General features: G+C 37.0%; 1 protein-coding gene across 2 annotated transcripts in view; it reads left to right on the top strand.

Annotated features, from left to right (window-relative positions):
* The window catches only part of LOC135219326 (uncharacterized), a 298,402-nt gene that overhangs the window by 242,841 nt on the left and 33,211 nt on the right, over positions 1-22,350 (top strand). The window contains exon 9 of one of the 2 annotated variants that reach the window (XM_064255991.1): positions 19,854-20,015. In XM_064255991.1, the coding sequence (XP_064112061.1) occupies positions 19,854-19,866 (13 nt within the window). In that variant the 3' untranslated portion in view covers positions 19,867-20,015. Of the gene's footprint in view, positions 1-19,853; positions 20,053-22,350 lie in introns of those variants that run through there. The other variant, XM_064255990.1, reaches the window with a different exon arrangement.

A 22,350-nucleotide genomic window follows, 5' to 3' on the forward strand; every position in this document is an offset into this window, starting at 1 on the left:
GTTACTCAATAACCTTTTCCAGCTCCTGGCTCCATCTTTTCTCGGTGGTCTCCAGATCTGTTCCTCTTCCTTCACATGGGTCCTTAAGCGCCTCAGCGGCATGGTTGGTATGGTATTAGCATCCCACCTCGGGGGTCGCGGGTTCGATTCTCAGCCATTACATTGAGGAGTGAGAGATGTGTATTTCTGTTGGTAGAAGTTCACTCTCGACATGGTTCGGAAGTCACGTAAAGCCGTTGGTCCCGTTGCTGAATAACCACTGGTTCCGTGCAACGTAAAAGCACCATACAAACAAACAAAACAAACCACCTTCACGGCCTTCATTAGAGAAATAGGTATCCAAGAACAGTTTTATTCCAGCTCCACCAATTAATTATAATAGCTTACTCAGATATGTCACAAGTTTGCCTTTGTGAAGTGGGCCAGCTGGCAATTCAATAAAGAAATAAAAGCACTAAATTGTATTTTTGTTGTAACTGGGAATATCCAAAAGCGCAGGAATACAGGTACATACTTCAGGCTCTGACAGATAATTATGAAGACTTTTGAGATGTACGTATCAGAGTTTTACTTAATCCAATTGAAAACAATATGTGCATGAAGTATGTGGGGCTTCCTTATCATTGACCTCTAAAAATGCCACCTAGTGATTAATTGCGGGAAATCTTTCCCATAGCTACATATGCTATGTGGTAGTATATCTGAATTAAGTCAGTCCCTGGGTTGCATCAGGTGCAGGTTAAGTTGTTCCGGACTTGAGGCTCTTGCCCCATGGTACTTTTAACCTGCTTTACGGCACTGTAACCCAGACTTACAGCACTGTTGCTATTTATTCGCATTATTATTATGATGATTTGGGTTGAGGCGATTTTTGGCTGACAGTGCTTTGCTGGGAACAGAACCCCTGCCATAACCTGGGAACTGCTGCCTGTATTATTGTTATATAAAATAAAGATTTGTTGTAGTATTATAGCTATAGGGAATTCCCTCATGAACTGTTGCTTACTGGTCAATAAATATGTTGCTGGTAATATTATTACAATAGATTTCATTGAAAAAATACTGTCACAAGTGACTTAGTTTTCCCAAATCATACTGGACAACAACACCAAAGCAGAGGTCAGTAGCCTTGAACTCCTTATCCAAGAAACTTTTCAAAATATTGCTTGATGATGTGTGTGTGTGTGTGTAAATAAATTTTTCTGTTAAAACGGGATATATCTCAAGTATAAAAGGCCCATTAAAACACTTGTGGGTATATATATATATAGATATATATATATATCTATATATATATATTATATATATATATATATATATATATATGTATTTTTTAATAGTGTAGCTGGTGTTCATCCTCAACAGAGTTATACTCTCATGGTCCCCCTATGGTCTATAAGACAGACCAGCTAATCTTAAAGAATTCTCTTGCAGTTGGTCTTGGCCAGAATATTTCTATTGGCACAGTGATAAGAGTATAAAGGAGTTGGGACAATAGGGCTCTATCTCCTGTCCTACAATGATTGCCTCAGTTTTCCCTTCATCCCACTTGCACAGACGTGACAACATCATGAATGTCAGCTGTCTTCCCGATTACACTGGTCTGTTGTAGTTGTCTCTGGAAATATGTAGTGCACTTGTTGATCATCATAACGCAAATCAAGCTAAGTACTTAGTTTTAAGACCCAGTGAAAAGTTTTGATTCTTTTAGATTTTAATGGACAGGCTTATTTTTATTAAAATTGGTAGCTAGTAGGTCTCCTGCATGGTGTAAAATTAGGAATAGATTGCTAGGCTACTCTGTAATTGCCATGCTGCCTTTTCTTGCCTTACAAAGTGATACTTAGCATTACTCCCTATAATGCAGTAAAATTCAAGAATTTTATTATTTAAACTCATAAGTCAACGACGTTTTTAACATTGACATACAATTTAAGGTTACGGAAACGGTAGATTTGGTTAGCCTATTTTGTGTTCACAAAACATAGCCTTGATAGTCATTCCCAGCTGTGCTTGACTTAACCCTTATGACCCAGGCTAAAAAAATCAGTATGCAGCACCCTAGGCTTGGTAAACTTTTGAGGTCGGCCAATTTAAGAAAAAAACACATCAGTGTGTAAGAAATTTTTTTTTTAATTTTTCCTTACCCTCTATGAGAATTTGGAAATGACTATTTACATCCCCTTGTGGGGCTTCTTTTACAAGACAATCAGAAATTTTATCAAGTTTACATGGTTTTTTGTAATAAATAAATTTTTGGAGTGTAGTCGCTGTTTTGTCCTCAAAGGATTTACCCTCCATGGTGTGTGCCAGCGCCCTACAGTGATCAGACTAATATCAAAGAAATATCTTTTAGCTTGGTCTTGTAGCTGGGTATTATGCTATAATGATAATCACTATTACAAGTGATAGAATATAATAGACTCAAAGACAAGAATGCAATTTATCTTGTCTTCAGCGAAGCCGTTCCCAGTTTCCTACGTCAAAACCTGTAGAAGTGCCTATTGCACATGTGCATTGGCCATCTTGTTTTATGATCAGGCCGGTTAAAAGACCAAGATTCATTACTCCTCTGGACAACACAGACGTAGGTCTATTCAGCCAGTGCTCCTCTGTATTGAGAAATTTTTTCTTTGAGATTATTCTCCAGGAATCATGGAATCCCAGAAAGTTGAAAGTTAAGTGCTTATTTTTAAGACTTGGTGGAAACATTTAGGTTGAAACTATAGAACAAAATTTTGTTGTGAATACAGAGACTGATTTTTGTTTGGCCGTATCGTGTTTGTAGAGCACGTGGTCGGTGCGTTATATGATCCAGGCCAGCCTTCTATATGAAAGCAAGAATTGTTTTAAACAAAATTTGTCATTCTTTTTGGAAGTTTGTTGACTAAAGAATTACTCCACGATGTATTATTAATTTAGTTAATCTTTTCAGATAATGGTGTCTACAATTTCCTAGGCATTACCCTACATGAGCTTAATATTAGCCTAGTCGATTTAGGATAAATAATTTTAAACTAGGAAAGCTATTATCAGTAGCCTGTAACCTAAGATTATATACAGTGGTACCTCGAGATACGAAATTAATCCGTTCCGAGGCGCCCTTCGTATCATGAGTTTTTTGTATCTTGAACCGCATTTTACATGTAAAATGGCTAATCCATTCCAAGCCCTCCAAAAACACCCCAGTAAATTTCATAATAAAGCTAAATTGACCTATAAACAATAAAATACTACAACAATTTGGACCATACAATACCTAACTTAATTTGTACTGCTAATATGTACTACGTAGTACCTGTAAATAAAGTGTATTAGTGTACATGGTATACAAGAAATACTGTATGTACATACGTACGTATGTAGTAAAATGTGGAAGCTTACCTTTCGAGTGAGGCTATCTCCGAAAGTGGCGACAGAGGAGGAGGACAAACTTTACGAAACACATTAACAAAACTGTAACACTTAACTTTACAAAAAACTTAAAATTAAATTTTTTTTTCTTTTATTGGTTTTTACATTTTTTTTTTTACTTTTTTTTTTACGTATTTTACAAAATTTCAATTTCTTCACCATTGAATGAATGCCAGTCCGTTTACGGAATTTTTCGAACCACCCATGAGAAGCCTTGAACTCTGGGGTTGCCGTCGATGTCCCCTCTCCTCCGTCGTCTTCGGCTTGGGCAAGCAAATCGCCGAAAATAGCGCTGGCCTTCTGGCAGATTGCCGTCTCGGTTATCGTATCGCCATCAATTTCTTTGTCCTCAATCCATAGAAGAAGCAGCCTCTCCATTTCATCATGCACATGGCTCCTCTTGTTGGACAAAATAGTCACGCCCTTGGAAGGTGTAGTGCTTTGATGGCTTCCTTTTGGTGCCTATCGTCGACGGATTTCAGCCATATTCCTTAGCGATCACACTCAACCGCAAGCTAGCTTCATACTTTTTTATTATCTCCATTTTTGTCTGCATAGAAAGCATTCTCTTCTTTCTGTGAACTTCAACAACTTTCTTGGGACCCATGACTATACTGTACATAATTAAGTTATGTAGTATACTAATTAGGTTCTCACACAACACGATAAAGTAGTACAACGAAAAAACTAACACGAATTTACGTTAACAAACTAAATCGTATATGTGAACGAACGAATTCCACATGCGTACAATAACACTGGTGAGAAGCAATGGCTGAAGAGGATTGCTGCTACGTACGATGCATGATTGGATCATGGGAGGGGTGCTGACCAATAGGAGAGAAGGATCTCATGGCGGTGACTAGCATCAGGAACCAATGGGAGAGCGGGAGGATGGTGGCGAGTCTACTCAGTTGGCGACGCGCGAGTTTCAAAATTGTTATCGGTGGTCCGGGGGAATCTCGGACTTTACAGCAATAACCTTTCGTATCTTGAGCAATTTTCGTATGCAGAGCTGTAAAATTTTCGTATTTGCTTTCGTATCTCAAGTTTTTCGTAAGTTGAGCCTTTCGTATCTCGAGGTACCACTGTATCTTAAAGGTGATTCACATAACCCTGAATAAGTAGTTACCAAAAATTTTGGTGATAAGTGCCTAGAAGTAGATAAACAGGCTACACCATTTGAATTTTTTTTTTTACTTACATATTTAGCATGACTGAAATAAACCAAGCCAGGCAATTCCTAGTGTTAAGTAGTAAACCCTTATTAACAATATTAGTTTGAATTACTAGCCTAGAATGCATATCCTAAGGCTATTAAAAAATTGGCAACAGGTGCCAAATGGGATAGTAGTCTAAACTTGGGGCTACATATTAAGTGGTGGTTTTAAATAACTTGTAAATTTGAGTGTTGAAATTGTAATTTTAATTAGATTCTCAAAGTTAGTCTTAGAGTAAGGGTTAATTTACTTATAAGGTAAAATAACCTAACATGAAGGTTATTATTGGTATGATGGGTTTTGATGGGTTTATATAGGCAAGTTATCAGCAATAGAACATACTAAAAGTATTTGAGGCTTAGCAAAAACTGTCTGTTTGCTATGACTTAGTATCCTAACATATTTTATATATATATTATCTATATATATATATATATATATATATCTATATATATATATATAATATATTATAGTATATATATATATATAGATATATATATATATATATATATACATATACATACATATATATAAAAAAGTTTACAAACCTCCTTCTCTCTCTACAAGCTTGTCCCTATTTGAGGTCGCTGTAATGGTTCTTCAACACATTCTTCCATCTCCTTCGATCCAGTGCATCCTCCTCACTCAATCCCAACTCCCTCATATCTCTCTTCACACAGTCAATCCATTGCAATTTTGGTGTACCTAACCTTCTCCCACCTGGTAGTCCAATCTCCATCTTCTTCCTTATCGGGTAGTCTTCCTCTTGTCTCTTTATATGTCCATACCATCTCAGTCTACTATCCTTCACCTTGTTTGAAGCTGGTGCTATTTTGAGAGTGCCTCTAACATGTTTGTTCCTAAGCTTATCCTTTCTAGTAAGTCCATATTGCCATCACAACATCCTCATCTCGGTCACATCAATCCTGTTCTCATCTCTCTTCTTAGTTGCCCATGTTTCGGATGAGTACAACATTGCAGGTCTCACAACCTGGCGCTGGACCTTGCTCTTTACTTATACCGGCATCTTACGATCACACAGCACCCCAGTACATCTCCTCCAGGTACTCCACCCTGACTGTATCCTTCCGGTCAACTCTTCATCTAGGTGTCCTGTATTTTGGATCACAGACCCCAGATATTTAAAACTTTCTACCTCTTCTAACTTTTGAAAATCAGTCTTAAGATGATCTACTTTTCTTTCTCTTTCTGCTTCCTCAAATTCACAGCGCATTCCAACAGCCTTGATTCTGTTTATTCGCAGACCCCTCTCCTCCAGATAGTTCCTCCATCCCTTCGCTTTAATATTTAGTTCTTCATCATCAGTTACACACGAAAATCCATCATCTGCAGTATTATCCAGGGGATTTTACATCTCAGATCTGTGAGTACATCCAGCAACAATGAATAAGAATGGGCTTAAAGCTGACCCTTGATGAAGGCCTACCTGTACACTGAATCCCACAAAGTCTCCCGCTTCACATTGAACTTTTGTTGAACAATTTTCATACATATCCCTGACCAGATTTACATATGTAGTAGTGCCTCAGGATACGAAATTAATCCGTTCCGAAGCGGCCTTCGTAAGCTGATTTTTTTGTATCTCAAACTACGTTTTACATGTAAATTGCCTAATTCGTTCCAAGCCCTACAAAAACACCACAGTTAATTTTATAATAAAGCTAAATTGACCAATAAACAATGAAATACAACAATTTGGACCATTCAAAACTAACATAACCTATACTCTACCTGTAAGTAAAGAAATACTGTACGTACATATGTAGTAAAATGTGGAAGCTTACCTTTCGAGTGAGGCCATCTCCGAAAGTGACGACAGAGGAGGAGGACAAATTGCAGAAAACAAGAACGCTTAACTTTACGAAACAAATTAAAAAAGGGCAGAAAACATTAACACTAAACTTTACAAAAACTTAAAATTAATTTTTTTTTTTTTTTTTTTTTTTTTTTTTTTTTTTTGTTTTTTTTTTTTTTTTTTTTTTTTTTTTTTTTTTTTGCCTTTATAATTTTTACATTTTTTTTTTTTTTTTTTTTTTTTTTTTTTGTTTTTTTTTTACTTTTTTATACTTTACATTTTTTACATTTCAATTTCTTCACCACCGAATGGATGCCAGTCCGTTTACGGAATTTATCAAACCACCCCCGAGAAGCCTTGAAGTCTTTGGTTGGCGACGATGTCCCTTCTCCTCCATCATCTTCGGCCTGGGCAATCAGATCGCCGAAAATAGCGCTGGCCTTGTGGCAGATTGCTGTCTCGATTATCATATCACCAGCGATTTCTTTGTCTTTAATCCATACAAGAAACAGCCTCTCCATCTCATCATGCCTGTGGCTCCTCTTGTTGGACAACATAGTCATGCCCTTGGAAGGTGTAGCTGCTTTGATGGCTTCCTTCTGCTTAAGGATGGTGCCTATCGTAGACGGATTTTGGCCGTATTCCTTAGCGATCACGCTCAACCGCATGCCAGCTTCATACTTCTTAATTATCTCCATCTTAGTCTCCATAGAAAGCATTCTCTTCTTTCAGTGAACTTCAGCAACATTCTTGGGACCCATGGCTAATTAAGTTAATTAAGTTCACACACAGCACGATAAAGTATACAAGTAGAAAGGGAAATCACTAACACGAATTTACGTTAACTAACGAAATACGTATATGTGAACAAACTAATTCCGTGTGCGTACGATAACACTGATGCGACGAAGTGGCCGAAGGACGCCTTTACGTAGAGGCATGATGGGATAGATGCTGACCAATAGGAGAGCAGGATCTTACGGCAGTGACTAGCATCAGAAACCAATGGGAGAGCGGGAGGTGGGTGGTGAGTCTACTGAGTTAGCGGCGCGTGAGTTTTAAAATTGTCCTCGCCGGTCCGGGGCGTAACTTGGATTTTTCGTAAGTAGGGACTTTCATATGTCGAAGTTCCACTGTACTTTAGGTATTTCTTGTGCCCATAAACTTTGCCTTTAAACTTTTCCAAATCCTTTCACATGGTACATGGTCATATGCTTTTTCCAGATCAATAAATATCATATACTACAAGTTCTTTCTTTGTTCTCTATATTTCTCTGTTAGTCGTTGAACAGAAAATATTGCATCTGTTGTGCTCTTGCCTGGCATGAAACCTTGTTGGATGTCTGAGATATGCACCAACCCTCGCAATCTACCATGTATGATTCTCTCCCAGATTTTGAAGGTATGAAATAGTAATTTTATCCCTCTATAGTTTGAACACTGCATTACATCTCCCTTTCCTTTGTAGATGTGGATCAGAATACTCATCCTCCAGGCAGCTGGCATCCTTCCACCTTTCAGAATAGCATTTAGCACCTTCTAAAGCACTGTTACTCTGACTTGACCCAAATGTTTCCAAATCTCTTCTGGTGCCATTGCTTTTCCATTCTCCATCCTTTTCAAGGCTCCCTCAACTTCCCCTCTTGTTATCTCTTACCTCTTGAATTGGACCAGAAATGATTTCCATTTCCTCTGTTGGTATTCTTTCAATTTCTTCATTCATTAACCTTTCAAAATAGCTTCTCCATCTTTCCTTTATTTCATCTTCGCCTCTCAAAACAATGCCATTTCCATTCTTAATTGTTCTGACTGCTTTTACAACTTTACCTCTTTGATTTTGCTCTGCTGAGATTCTAAATATTTTCTTCTCCCCTTCTCTTGTTTCTAGTTCCTTGCAAAGTTTATTATGCTGTTCCCTCTTTCCTTCCCTCACTGCACAGTTTGCAATCCTGTACTCTTCCTCACCTTCATTCTCCTCTGGTGTTTTCCAGATCTTCAGTTTCTCTCTCTTGGTCTTGAGGATGTTTCCTATTTCTTTGCTCCACCACCAGGTCTCTTTTCCATTCTTTCTTATACCAGATGATCTTCCATATATCTCTATTCCTATTGTCTTTATTATATCTGCTATTACACAACAGTTGTGGTCTATATCCTGTAAGTTATCTAGTTCAACTTCAACAAGCTCATTTCTAACTCTACCTACAAAAGCTTCCTGTTTCTCCGCATTTTTCAGTTTCCACCAACAGATCTTTCTGATACCCTTTCTTCTCTTTTATAAACCAGTTTATTAAAATTTAAAAAATTACTGGGCTCAATAGATAGCTATAGTAACTCCATTATGTAGCCTAACTAAGCAATAAGGCTACATATTAAATTTTTGTCAGTAATAAATAGAAACTTAACCAGATTTGGTAAGAATAGATTATACCAGTGATACTAACCTAAACCTTATGGAAAAGTTGCTTAGGTTGGTAAAATCGGGGTAGTCATTAAACTAACCTGAATGGTATTGGGTGTTATAATTAGAATTAAAACCTAAACATAACCAATCCTTAAGGGCTAAGTTTGAGCAATATAGACATAAACAAGGCTTGAAAGGTAATTTAAACCTCAAAAGGTTTGAGTTAACATAAATATAGGCAGATCTAGGTAGTATATCTGCGTCGAGTATTTATATGGAAATTACAGTCTCTCTACTATATAACTGAGCTTATATTGAAATTTAACCATTATTTTTGAGGGGTCAATTATAACTCCTAGGGACTATACTCAGTTTTTTTTCCATCCGTCCATCTGCCTGTGGTGTTTGCGCATGGTAACACTGCGTCCCGGGCTTTAGGTAAATAAAAGGATATCTGGATGTACATTTGCAACTGAAAAGTGTTTTAATAATTTACTGTATGCGAATTACACCATTAATATTCAAAATAGGTTATTGTTATTATTGTTGAATGTAAGCTGCCTTTTCGGGGTGGCGAATGGAACAGCCAGACGCGTTAGGGGGGAAAAGTGCTAAAACGCTCTTTTTAAAAATAAAAAGTATATACTGATATACTTATGCGTAATGAAGTAACACGTACCTTAGTAGCAGAGTAGGTGTGGTCCAATAAAGTTGACATCTTGCCGTAGTGAACAGCGAGAAAAGCAATTTCCCGCCACTGCATCAGGCTGTTCCCTTCACCCCTCCCCGAAAAGGCAGCTTACATTTAACAACAATAACAATATCCTATTTCAAATATTAATGGTGCAATTTGCATATAGTAAATTATTAAAACACTTTTCAGGTGCAAACGTACACCCAGATATCCTTTTATTTACCTAAAACTTACACATAGCGTAACTATTTAAAGTCCGGGATGCAGTGTTACCATGCGCAAACACCACAGGCGGGTGGACAGATGGAAAAAAACCGAGTATAGTAAGAGAAACAGCAAAAGCAAATGTGACGCCCCAGTCCCTAGTGGCTTTTGTACTTACAGGACTGTTCCTTATAGTCTGTGCGGAGTTAGTGCGTAGAATTGCCTAAATATTTTACAGAATGTAATAAAAATGTACATTTGTAGTCAAATTGACTTGTAAAATGATATCTACTACTCGTTAATGTTTACGGTTGTCCATTATTAAAAATAATTTATACTAATTAAATTTTTCTAATAACAACTTGGTTTTTTCACTACAGGGCCATCTTGAGAAATGACCCTCAATTAAAGTGTTCCGTAGCTGGTTGCTCGGTACGGTTTTAGCCAGTGGGCACTGCCCATACCACCTGCCATAAACATAGTCCCTGTAATGATTAGGACAAATTTGTTTGGTCACCTGATATGTGCGAAATTGGTAGCATGCTCTTGGCAGCAAGCTTTAAAGATGAAACTGCTCGCTTTAGACTGTCTCGATGGGTCCTAGGGTTTAGCAAGGGTGAGGAAGGGAAAGATTATATCTATACAGCAGAACTCAGGCAGCATATTTTTAACCCCTTCTTTGAAGATCCATATTCGGGCCAAAACCCAATAATATCGGTAACCACTACTCCCCAGGTACATCCTGAGAAGGAAATAGAGGAATCCTCAATTAGAGGGGAATTGTTTGAAGACTTTTAGGTAGATATTGATACTGAAAGAACCTTGCTGAACCCAGAAGGACCAGGGACATAGATGTCAATTAACCATGGGGGAAACATTGTAGAAGCAGGTCAATCTCCCATGCAGCTTTCAGAAGCTGATCAGGGTCCTTCCCCCAAAAGGGATATAAGGATCCACCTGAACCCAGTGGAAATGGCAGCATTTTCAGAAGGTTATAGCAATTCACCCAGGACTTCTGTCCCCTGAGTAACAGACAGCTGCAGCTCAGCTGTAGATACACAATCCCAAAAGGGGATACACAGTTTGTGGTATTAGATTAGTTCCATAAGGAAATGATGAGTGACATCAAAGATGCTTTTGCTGCTGAATGGCAACAAATAATGGACATACTGCATGATTCTGAACAAGATATTAAAGAAATGAAGTCAGTAATGTATAAACCAAATTGTAAACGTCTGACATCTTGCAATAGAATAGGGAGAGTTGAAACCAAACCTGCCCAAACAAGAGTTAAGAGTGCAAACCCAACTGGAACCAACAAAATGGCCAATCCCAGTTATGAGTCTTACAACCAAAATCTAACAGACTCCAATATCCTACTCTGATGCTGACAATACCTGGTGAGATGCCTCAATGTGTTTTTTCTCTCAGGATGGTAAGTATCTTATTAATGAGAGAAAGACCATGATGGAAGTAGTACTTGTTCGAATTTAGGGACAGGGCAGCCTTTCCTAACACTGAATGGCACCTGATACCACCTGTGCTAGACGTAGAGAAGCCTCAAAAGGAAACTGTTATCTTACCTGGCAATTTGGCATTAAGAGCTGTAGATGAAACTCTTCAGGTAAATGGGACAGGAATTTATACTTCCATTATGAACAAGATTCAGGTGGCTCGCCATGTACCACCAGCCTTCTGCCCCTTCACATTTAAAACCATAAACCATGTGAAAACACATTTTCAAAATTATGTAATAACTGGAAAGCCTGAACCATTGGCAGAACTAAAACCATTTGCTTCAGTTATCCCGGTTTCAGAAAACTCCACCGAAGAATGGGCAACGCTACAACTTCCCTTTGATAGGAAAAAGTTCCCTAGATATCGCAACTCGGCAATTCCAGTGAGAAGGATTTCAGAGGGAACATCAGCATAAGAGTTTCGTGCTAGGACCCACCTCCTTAGTGTCTTAACCACTTCCTCATTGTTAGAAGTAACCACAAAAAGTCTTGCAAAAGAATCTAGGATGATTTTTGCTGTTGTGGCTAAAAACATGAGAACATTATGGGAAGCTCTCTATAACTTTTTAGACTGGCACATAAAAGCGCGAATGGAGGTACTGGAAAACTCCAACAAGTCGCTTCCCAATGTGACTCCTTTATTACAGTCTAATGCCTTCTGCCGAGACCTGTTTGAGGAGTCTATTGTGCTCAAATAAAAGAACAAGCACGTCAACAAAATTGCACAGTTCATGCTCTACTGAGAAAAGATTTCAGGAAACAACAAACCAGAGATTTCCCCTTATCAAATCCAAAAACGGCACGCTTTGATAAAAAATCATATAGGCCTCCATTCACTTCCAGTAGCTCTCCTCATACACAGGTAGGTAGTCAGAAGGGACAGCTCCCTCAAAAGGGACAAAAACCTGCACAGCAAAAAGCATATCCTTTTCACAAGGTCCAAAAACCAGCTTATAGAGGAAAAGGTAAAGCAACACTTCGAATGTCTATTAAGGCAAAAGGCAGAGGAAGGGGGGATCCCAATAGTAATTATTTGGTCGGGGGATCGACTTCAGAATTTTCACAAGGAATGGAAGTCTTTCTCTTTGGGGATACAGCATTATTCTCAATGGACTGGGGTGGAAATGGTCTCGCTCTCCTCTACCTTTGAAAGGATTCTTTCTAAAACTGGACCCTTCTATGAAAGATTACTTGCAGAAGGCCCTCTTAAAAGGAACCATAGAGAAACATTCTTACATTCGTCACCAGGCACATCTCTTCAGTGTTCCCAAAAAGGATTCTCAGAAGGAAGGGTGATCCTCGACCTGTCAACATTGTACAAACACATTGTTTGCTAAAAGTTTTGAATGACTACCATTGCCCAAGTATTGGCATGTCCCTATTGCCGTTCCCTTCCGCCCCTTCCTAGGGTTCCGGGTAGGAAAAAGTATGTACAGATTCAAGGTCATGCATTTCAGGCTAAACATTGCCCCCGAGAATCTTTAAAAAATTGGTGACAGTAGTTGTTGGGAACTCAGGAAAGAAGGAATACATGTGATAGCTTATTTAGACGACTGGTTAGTCTGGGGAGCCACAAGAAAAGAGTACCTGAAAAACCCAGGAACAGTAGTCAACAGGCTCCAGTCAAAAGGCTTTATAATAAATTGGACAAAATCCTGCATCACACCCAGCAGAAATTTTCAATGGCTGGGAATGTGTTGGGACACTGTTCACAGCCTTTTGTATCTTCCCCTCAAAACTCAGAACAGAATAAGGAAAAACTTCAAAAGGTTCCTGACACAGCCCATTGCTTCCAGACGGCAATAGAGCACATGATGGGTCTGCTACAGTCTGCATCTATAACAATCCAATACTCAGGTTGCAAGTGAAAAACGTGAACAAATTTTGGATGTCACATGCAAGAAAAGGCTGTGAGACAAATCTCACAAAATGCATAAAAAACTTGGATAGATAATTTGGCCATGGACACGGAAGGAATCTCTGGCAAAACAGGTCACCCTCACTCCTCCATCTGTAAAAAGTAACAATACACACAGATGCTTCATTGACAGGTTGGGGAGGACATTGGGAGGATTATCAGGTGGCCGGGAGGTGGTCAGCTACCCTAAAGAATTGTCGTATCAATTTCCTAGAGCTGATGGCTGTCTTTCTGTCTCTCTCTAAAGATACTCAAATCTTTGGAAGAGAGACACATTCTGCTGGTCGTAGACAACACGACTGCAATATCTTGCATCAACATATTGGGATCATGCTCACCTCCTCTCTAATTGATAATGTTAGCCATCCTTTGAATGTCACATGTAAAAAAGTGGCATTTGTCTGCAATTCACCTTATAGGGTCGCTCAATGTAATAGCAGACTCTTTGTCAAGGAATACGACAGCCTCAACATAGTGGTCATTGGACAATCACTCCTTTCAAATAATATACAACCTACTTCCACAACCGGAAGTGGACCTGTTTGCCACATACGAGACTCACAAACTCCCAGTATGTGTCCCTGGATGTGGACAATCAAGCAATAGCGAGAGATGCCTTCCTATAGGACTAGAACAACTGGAAGATGATATATCTTTTTCCTCCATTGTCCCAGATTTCGAAGGTTTTGAACAAGCTCCTAACCTTCAAAGGAACAGTTTACCTAATGTGTAGCCCCAAATTGGCTAAACAGGCATTGATTCCTATGATTTCAAACAATTGACGAAGAGGTCCATTCCATTACCGTCTGCAGTACTATCCCAGAAAGTAGGAGGGAAAGTCATTTAAGCATCCTCCTTTCTAAGCCAATACCTTCATGTGTGGATTTTTAAAATATAATCTATGAAGAAAACTACTCATCCAATATTGCTAGGTACCTAGGGCAAAAACTACGGGCATCATCTATCCGGTAATCCAGTCCGTATGGAGAATATGGTTAGATTATATCCAGAATGAGAGCCCAATTGAGATTTCTATAGAAAAACTAATGAATTTTTTTATACACCTCTTTGAAGGCAAACATCTTGCAGTTACAACAATTATAGCATACAAGACTGCATTAACAGAACCCTTGTTTTATGGATTCCGGATTGATTCCAACATGGAAATTGTCATTTCCCATTTGTGGTCTTTTTCTCTACAAGGACCTGCTCCCGAAAGACTTCCAATTACTTGGTCCCTGAATAATGTACTCAAACTTTTATGTACTCATCTATTCAATAGACCTGACGTAACTGCCACTTACATGCTTCAAAAAGCAATCTTCCTGGTAGCATTAGCATCAAAAGCCCGCATTAGTGAATTGGGCTCTCTTAGATGGGGACAATATATCACACAAACTGCTGATAACCAATTATTGTTGTCACCTGGGCCATCATTCCTGGCCAAGAATGAGAATTCCTTAAAGAGGAAATCTGTTCTTATGAGAAAACTCAATTTAGTAGACAAAACATTATGTGCAGTTCAGGCACTTAAGGTTTACCTAGAGATCACAGCAAATGTCTCAGTAGGTCCAGTTTTCCTACATCCTAGTGCAAACAAACCACTCTCTACAAGGGATAAGAATGATTTTAGTGTCCATCATTAAAAAGGGTAACCCACATTCCTTTTCTAGATCACTTGATATTAGGACAGTAAGTACATCATTGGCCTTCTTCAGAAATATATCATTTGAAGAGGTCTCTAATGTACTGGGTGGTCATCAGAGTTAGTATTCTTAAACACTACTGCCATGAGCTGGAACAAATTTGACTGCACTGTGTATCAGTAGGTGGTATGGTTAGTCCTGACCCCATTGGCGCCACAGCAGAAAACCAGTGGTCTCCCTGACAGGTGGGTATGTTTATTGTCGCTGAGGAAGGTGCGTCAAAATCACAACCATACCCAGCATGGTTGGCTAAGGCACCATAGAACTATAAACTAAAAGTATATCCTATTGATTAGTTTCATTATCTTTTTTATTGAAAATAGTGGCTTGACATTGGACCTGAGATGATTTAGTTTTAAACTTTCAGATATTTTGGATGAAAATTTTGTGAGCTTGAGTTTTTCATCACCTGTCAATTTCTTTGTAATGCCCCTTTGAGGGTGAAACAGCGACTACACTATCAAAAAACAGGTTTTGACGTAGGAAAAACCTATTTTTGGTAGTTGCTGTTGAGTCCTCAAAACCCTCCCACTTCTCTGACGAAAAACCATGCAATTTGGGTAAAGCTACATCCTGTGTTGACCAACAGAGTAATGGATCTTGGTTTTTTAACTGGCCCAATCATAAAACAAGATGGCCGGTGCACCTGCGCAATAATCACTTCTACAGGTTTTGACGTAGGAAACTCGGTACAGCTTTGCTGAAGACAAGTTAAAATGACTCCTAATCTTTTAGTCCATTATATATTCTATCACTTGTCATAGTGTTTATCATTATGGCATAATACCCAGCTACAAGACCAGGCTAAAAGATATTTCTTTGATATTAGTCTGATCACCTTGGGCTGTTGACACACATGGAGGGTAATTCCTTTGAGGACTCAACAGCGACTACCAAAAATAGGTTTTTCCTACGTCAAAATCTGTTTTATTTTATTTTGTAAAATTATAATCCCAGCTCAAACAATATTAAAACAGGTAAGAACTAAGATCAATAACAAATTCTGAGTGTATTTGTTATAAAATATTTACGTAAATTTACTGAGATCGAAGATAGTAATTTCCTTTGGATTATACATGTCTTTTCTAATATTTCTTTGTGCTTTTCTTTACAAAATCACAATTATAACTGACATGCTATCATAAAAGATACCAACAGCAACCCCTTGTTATGTTTATGAGCAAATATATAATGTCGTGCAAAAGAGGCAGTACATACTCCCTTGAAGTCAAGATCACAGCTAGCTCGTGAGTTGCCTGCTTCTTGATTTTAGCCAGTCTAAAAGTTGCCATTAGTGAATTTATGGGGTATAGAAGTAATGGAAACTTTTCCACCCAATTTCTCCATATTGATGGCACACAAGAGTTGATGCTCACCATGAGCAGATCCATCCATCACCCAAAACCTGTTATTGCTATTCATATGAGGGGATTCATCCACTAAGGGTTAAGAGCCTTAGTGTTTACTAAAGGCCAGCATTTCATTTGTAGTATTTCATAGTCAAGCTAAATGGATTTTTTATATAGGAAATTTCCCAATTATCATTAATATTAGGGACCAAGTATAAAAGGAAATACATTCATGCAGATTTGTTTCCATTGGGTTTTATGTACTCCGCTGGTAGTGATGTCAAGTGTTGTAACATTTTTTTGTGATAATGCTCTTTCAAACAGGAACATGAAAATGAGTTTTTCTTGATGGTAAGCTTTGTCAGACAAATTAAAATCTTGCAGATTCTGGTTTTATATGAATTGGTACAATAATTCCATAATTAATATTTTTTTGTCTAGAAGTCATGAAATGCATAGAAATACATTTAGTTTCGTCTTAATTGAGTACAGATGCATTTGTGAGTAAAACCTTTAAGGCAGTATTTTATATATACTTATATGTATATGTATATTATATAATATATATATATATATTATATATATAGATATTATATATATATATATATATATATATATATATATCTATATATATAATATATGTATGATGTGTGTGTGTGTGTGTACACTTTTGCCTTTTGTATAGCTATCTTTTTCTACAGAGTATATGTATTTACTTGGCAAAAATTAGTTAATCTCTTAATATTTAACTTTCACCAATCTAGTCTGTCTTCACATAAATATACATATAATGTATATATATTATTTATAAATAGATGATGATAAGCTCTGGCTTACATCCGCAAGCAAGGAGGGGACTCATTCGTTCTCCCTCTTCGAGCTAACGAGGATCTGTTGATCTGGACAGAGGAAAGAGGCATAACTCTCCTCACGAGATTTGTGCAAGGAAGAGAAAAAGAAAAACGTGAGGGCAGATGTAAAATGGAAATTATGCAGAAAAGTGCTAGTTTATGATATACAGAAATATATACATGTTACATATTTATGATATAAAGTGTTACCATAATAAATACATTACAAAATCTGTTAAACTATGGATAATCTTAGTGTTAGACAATCTTTCTCCTCATCATTTACTACTGGCAGCAAATCAGCTTATGTTTTGCAATTTTTTATTGTAGATTTTTACTTCCTTCCTTCCATAAATGAGGAATGTGAAATATCTACTGTTTATGGGTATGTAGAATATGAAATATGTACACGATCATATAGCCTATACACTAATGGACTTGCTATTGATCTTATGGATAACATTAGCCCATGCCCTACAAATTTGATTGAAACATGAAAACTAAATTTGTTTTAACATGATGGAAGATCAGGAATGACTGCCTCGCACATTGTGACAGGTTGCATTCTGTTGAGCACATTCTGGAGTGCTGATCATCATAAACAAGTGGGAGAAATCTCTTGGGCAAGATTTTGGGTAGTCTTCAGTTCAGTCTTGTATGGCCCTTTTTTTTTTTTTTTTTTTTTTTTTTTTTTTTTTTTTTTTCCTAAATGGAAGTATTATATTTTAATTCAGTTTTAAATGTGTGTGAATGACATGTTTGTGGGAGAGTTTAATAATGGTAATTTTTTAATGAAAATTAATTTTTCTGTACATTCTGCTGTTGGTGCTGGGCAGCCTCCCTTGGCTCCAGTGCCATGCCATATTTGCCCATATATCATACATTCTTTCATACAAATGCAGTGTGTAATAGCTTGGTTCTTGGCGTGAAACTGTTACTGTGGGGAAAAAAAGGAATAAAAGACACCGATAGTACAGGCAGTCCGCTGTTATCAACGAGCTAGTTTTTGGGGCTTATCCAGCGATGACAATAACTGGAATTTTGGCGTTGATATGTGCCAATCCCCAGTGATTGTCACGGTGTCCCCGGTTATTGGCATTGATAACTGGAATTGGCGTTTCGTCAGTTTTCACTTACCTGGGATTTTCGGTAATTGTCACACTGTTGGGAATGGAACTCCCCCTCCCCGATAACCAGGGACTGCGTGTGTTGCCAAGACACTGAAGCTTGTCCAGTCAGTGATATCCAGCTTCTCTGAAGAAAGATGACATTTTTACTGTGGAGAAGAATGTTACCTAGCTTCCTTTAGATCACAAATATGTTTGAAACATAGAGAGGGAATTAAGAAGGAAGCAAGGAAATATTAGGACTAGTGGAAGCATGAATGAAACAAAATTCTTCTAATACAATTTTAGATGAGATGCAGTCTCCTTTTTCCCATGGTTCATGATATCAATGGTTGAAGGGCAAGCATCTCTTTCTGCTTGATCTTGACTAGGACACTGTCTTTGTTTAAATGTCTAAAAGCATGCCTAAGTTGCTCCAATTACAGGATAACCTTGTTGTAAGCCATGTCAGACATGAGGGCTTAAAGATTCTTATGCATGTTAGGAGTTTTAAAAGTCCCTGAAGATTTAGATTTTTTCAATGAATAGTAGCAGTACACTTTATTGAAGATGTTAGTCACTCCGTAAGTGATTACTGACTTGTGGTACAAGTAACTAAACATCCTTGCAATGCTCTCCAAATCAGGTAATGCCCATATAGATTTATTATATAGAAATCCCTGGAGCTCCTAAGGGACTTTTCAAAGCTCCACTCAACCAAATTAGGCAATCCAACTCCAGAACTGTTGATGACAGATATTGACTACAACTGTGTTTTGTTGTTTCTCCAACTTCAACAGTAAACCTAGCTAAATAAAATTGGTGGTTAATTCTTATTTTTCATAGATTAGGATTCATCCCAAACGGGGGACTGTGTAAGAATACCACCACGCTTGACTAGTATGTTGACCAGTACATTGTCGTGACATCAATGCTTCAGTTGATTAATGAGGAGTTGGTATAGATTGAACAGAAGGACACTGAAAAAAAAAAAGTTTTGACTGAAGTAGAAGTGAAACATCAGATGTTCAGAAGCTATTTTTGGAGCGGTCTTGAGCATTAATTTTGTTATCATAAAAGGGAAATAGACTCCAAATTTAAGGAGAAAGAACAATGTTCTTTGTCAATAACACTTGTCCACTGCCTGTTCACATGTACTCTTAACATTACCTGGCTTTCGTTATCAGCATACAAGTTTCCGTACCCATTGGCACCCAGAGGAGGTACTTCTTTACTCTAAATATTGTCCCACAGAATTCTTTAATTGGAGGATCTGGAATGATAACATTCATTTTTATAAAGTACAAAGTGGGAGAGAGTTGAAGATTATAGAAAAGTTTGCTTGGATGTAATGTATGTGATGAGTCAGAGCATATGCAGTTGGTGTATTTAGTACTACCATCAATAACAATGCTATGAATGAAAGTACTATTTTTGAAAAGAAAAATATTTGTAATTATTACATCCAATAAAGCTGAGAGCCCTAAAAAGAATTATTTTTCTTAATAGTACAAAATAACTGGATGAGAATGTTCCCTTCCTTTGCTCAGTCTGGAAATTGGGAGGAAATGTTTTTGAGATTTTACAAGTTATTACAGTTGTTAGCAATTATAAAACATAGAATTTTACTTAATTTATTTTTCTACTTACTTTACAGCCAGGGAGCTTAGCATGTTTAACTGGGTGGTTCACAGCAAGTGCCATGCTTCCTGATGAAAGAGAGACTTTCAATTTTGAATGGCTACGATCCTTCTTATTAGATCTCCTTTACCATCAGCATGGGGCTGCACATCAGGCTATTCTTTCGGCTGTAATAACGTCCAAAAGGGTACTAATCAAACACTCCAAAGACAGGCGTAAGTATTTAACTTTGTTTTTGAAGTAAAACTTTGATTAACTTTTGAATCAACATGGTAATGCAAACATAGCTGGTTGGGCTATCTTTTTTCCTTACAAAACTAGAAATTAAGTCTTTGTAACCATACAAAAGAATTCATTTCTAAAATTGTATTAACCCTTAAACGCCAAAGGGGTATAATAAAAATCGTCCCCCGTATGCCGAGGGGGTCTTGGAGTGAGCGCCGAAGCGGAAAAAATATTTTTTTCAAAAAATCACAGCGCGCTTAGTTTTCAAGATTAAGAGTTCATTTTTGGCTCCTTTTTTTGGTCATTGCCTGAAGTTTAGTATGCAACCATCAGAAATGAAAAAAATATTATCGTATGTAAATAATGCGATATATGATAGAGCGAAAACAAAATTTCATATATAATTGTATTCAAATTGTGCTGTGAGCAAAACGGTGAAAGCTAACAAGTTAATTTTTTTTGTATTGTACACTAAATTGCGATCATTTTGGTATACAACACATTGTAAAACGATAAAAGCAACACAGAGAAAATATTATCACAAAATGATGCATGAATTCGCAACAAGCGGACGTAAAAAAATGTTTTTTTTAAAATTCACCATAAATCTAAATATTGTTCTAGAGACTTCCAATTTGTTTCAAAATGAAGATAAATGGTTGAATATTACTGTACTGTAAGAGTTTTAGCTTACAATTGTAGTTTTTTACCATTTCAAATGAGTTACAGTTGACCAAATGTTGAATTTTTTAAATTATTTTTTTTATATGCAAATATTCAAAAAAAGAGGAAAGCTACAACATTCAATTATTTTTTGTTGTATTCTACATGAAATTGTGCACATTTTCATATATAAAACTCTATGAAACACCTAATATGAAATGGAGCAAATATTCCAAGAATGCGACGTACGCATTTCGGAGATTTGTAGCGGAGAATCCGTGGGCGGAGGGAAGGAAAGTTTTTTTTTTTTAAATTCACCATAAATCTAAATATTGTGCTAGAGACTTCAAATTTGTTTCAAAATGAAGATAAATGACTGAATATTACTAGACTGTAAGAGTTTTAGCTTACAATTGCGTTTTTCAACCATTTCGGTAGAGTCAAAGTTGACTGAACGTGGTTTTTTTTTCTATTTATCGTGATTTATATGCAAATATTTCAAAAATGAGAAAAGCTACAACCTTCAATTATATTTTGTTGTATTCTACATGAAATTGCGCACATTTTCATATATAAAACTTTATGTAACGGCTAATTTAAAATGGTGCAAACATTACGACAATTGCACGTATGATATTTTCGGAAGAGTTACCTCGCGGACGTAAGGAAAATGTTATTTTTTTTCATAAATTCACCATAAATCGAAATATTGTGCTAGAGACTTCCAATTTGTTGCGAAATGGAGGTAAATGATTGAATATTACAAGAATATAAGAGTTTTAGGTTACAATTGCGTTTTTCGACCATTTCGGTAGAGTCAAATTTGACCGAAGGTTGAAATTTTGGCACTTATCGTCATTTATATGAAAATGTTTCAAAACTGATAAAGCTACAACCATGGGTTGTTTTTAGTTGTATTGTGCATGAAATTGCACACATTTCCATATATAAAACTTTATGTAACGGCTAATTTAAAATGGTGCAAACATTACGACAATCGCATGTATGATTTTTTCGGAAGAGTTACTGCGCGGACGTAAGGAAAAAGTTTTTTTCATAAATTCACCATAAATCGAAATATATTGTGCTAGAGACTTCCAATTTGTTGTAAATTGAAGGTAAATGGTTGAATATTACTAAAAAATAAGAGTTTTAGCTTACGATTGCGTTTTTTTACCATTTCGGTAGAGTCAAAGTTGACCGAAGGTTGAAATTTGGGCACTTATCGTTATTTATATGAAAATATTTCAAAACTGATAAAAGCTACAATCATGATTATTTTTTAGTTGTATTGTGCATGAAATTGCGCATATTTTCATATATAATACTCCATGTAACGGCTAATTTAAAATGGTGCAAAAATTATGTCAAAGTGACGAAATAATTTCCGAGATGTGTCACAGATACTTTTTAGTGCGATAAGAAAGAAATTCGCGCTTGCGCGCCTGCGTAATGATTGTAAACAAAACAACACCTTGATCCGTGAACTCCCAGCATCCCCCAAGGGGCGTGATTCAAAAGTTTTTGGCTGGTAGGCCTATAAGTATTTGTCTGCGAATTAAAAAAAAAACTTCAATGTCGACGTAAAATACGTCCAATCGGCACCCGACAGACAATTTATCTCG

Source organism: Macrobrachium nipponense, chromosome 1, assembly GCF_015104395.2.
Source record: "Macrobrachium nipponense isolate FS-2020 chromosome 1, ASM1510439v2, whole genome shotgun sequence".
Taxonomy (NCBI): Eukaryota; Metazoa; Arthropoda; class Malacostraca; order Decapoda; family Palaemonidae; genus Macrobrachium; species Macrobrachium nipponense.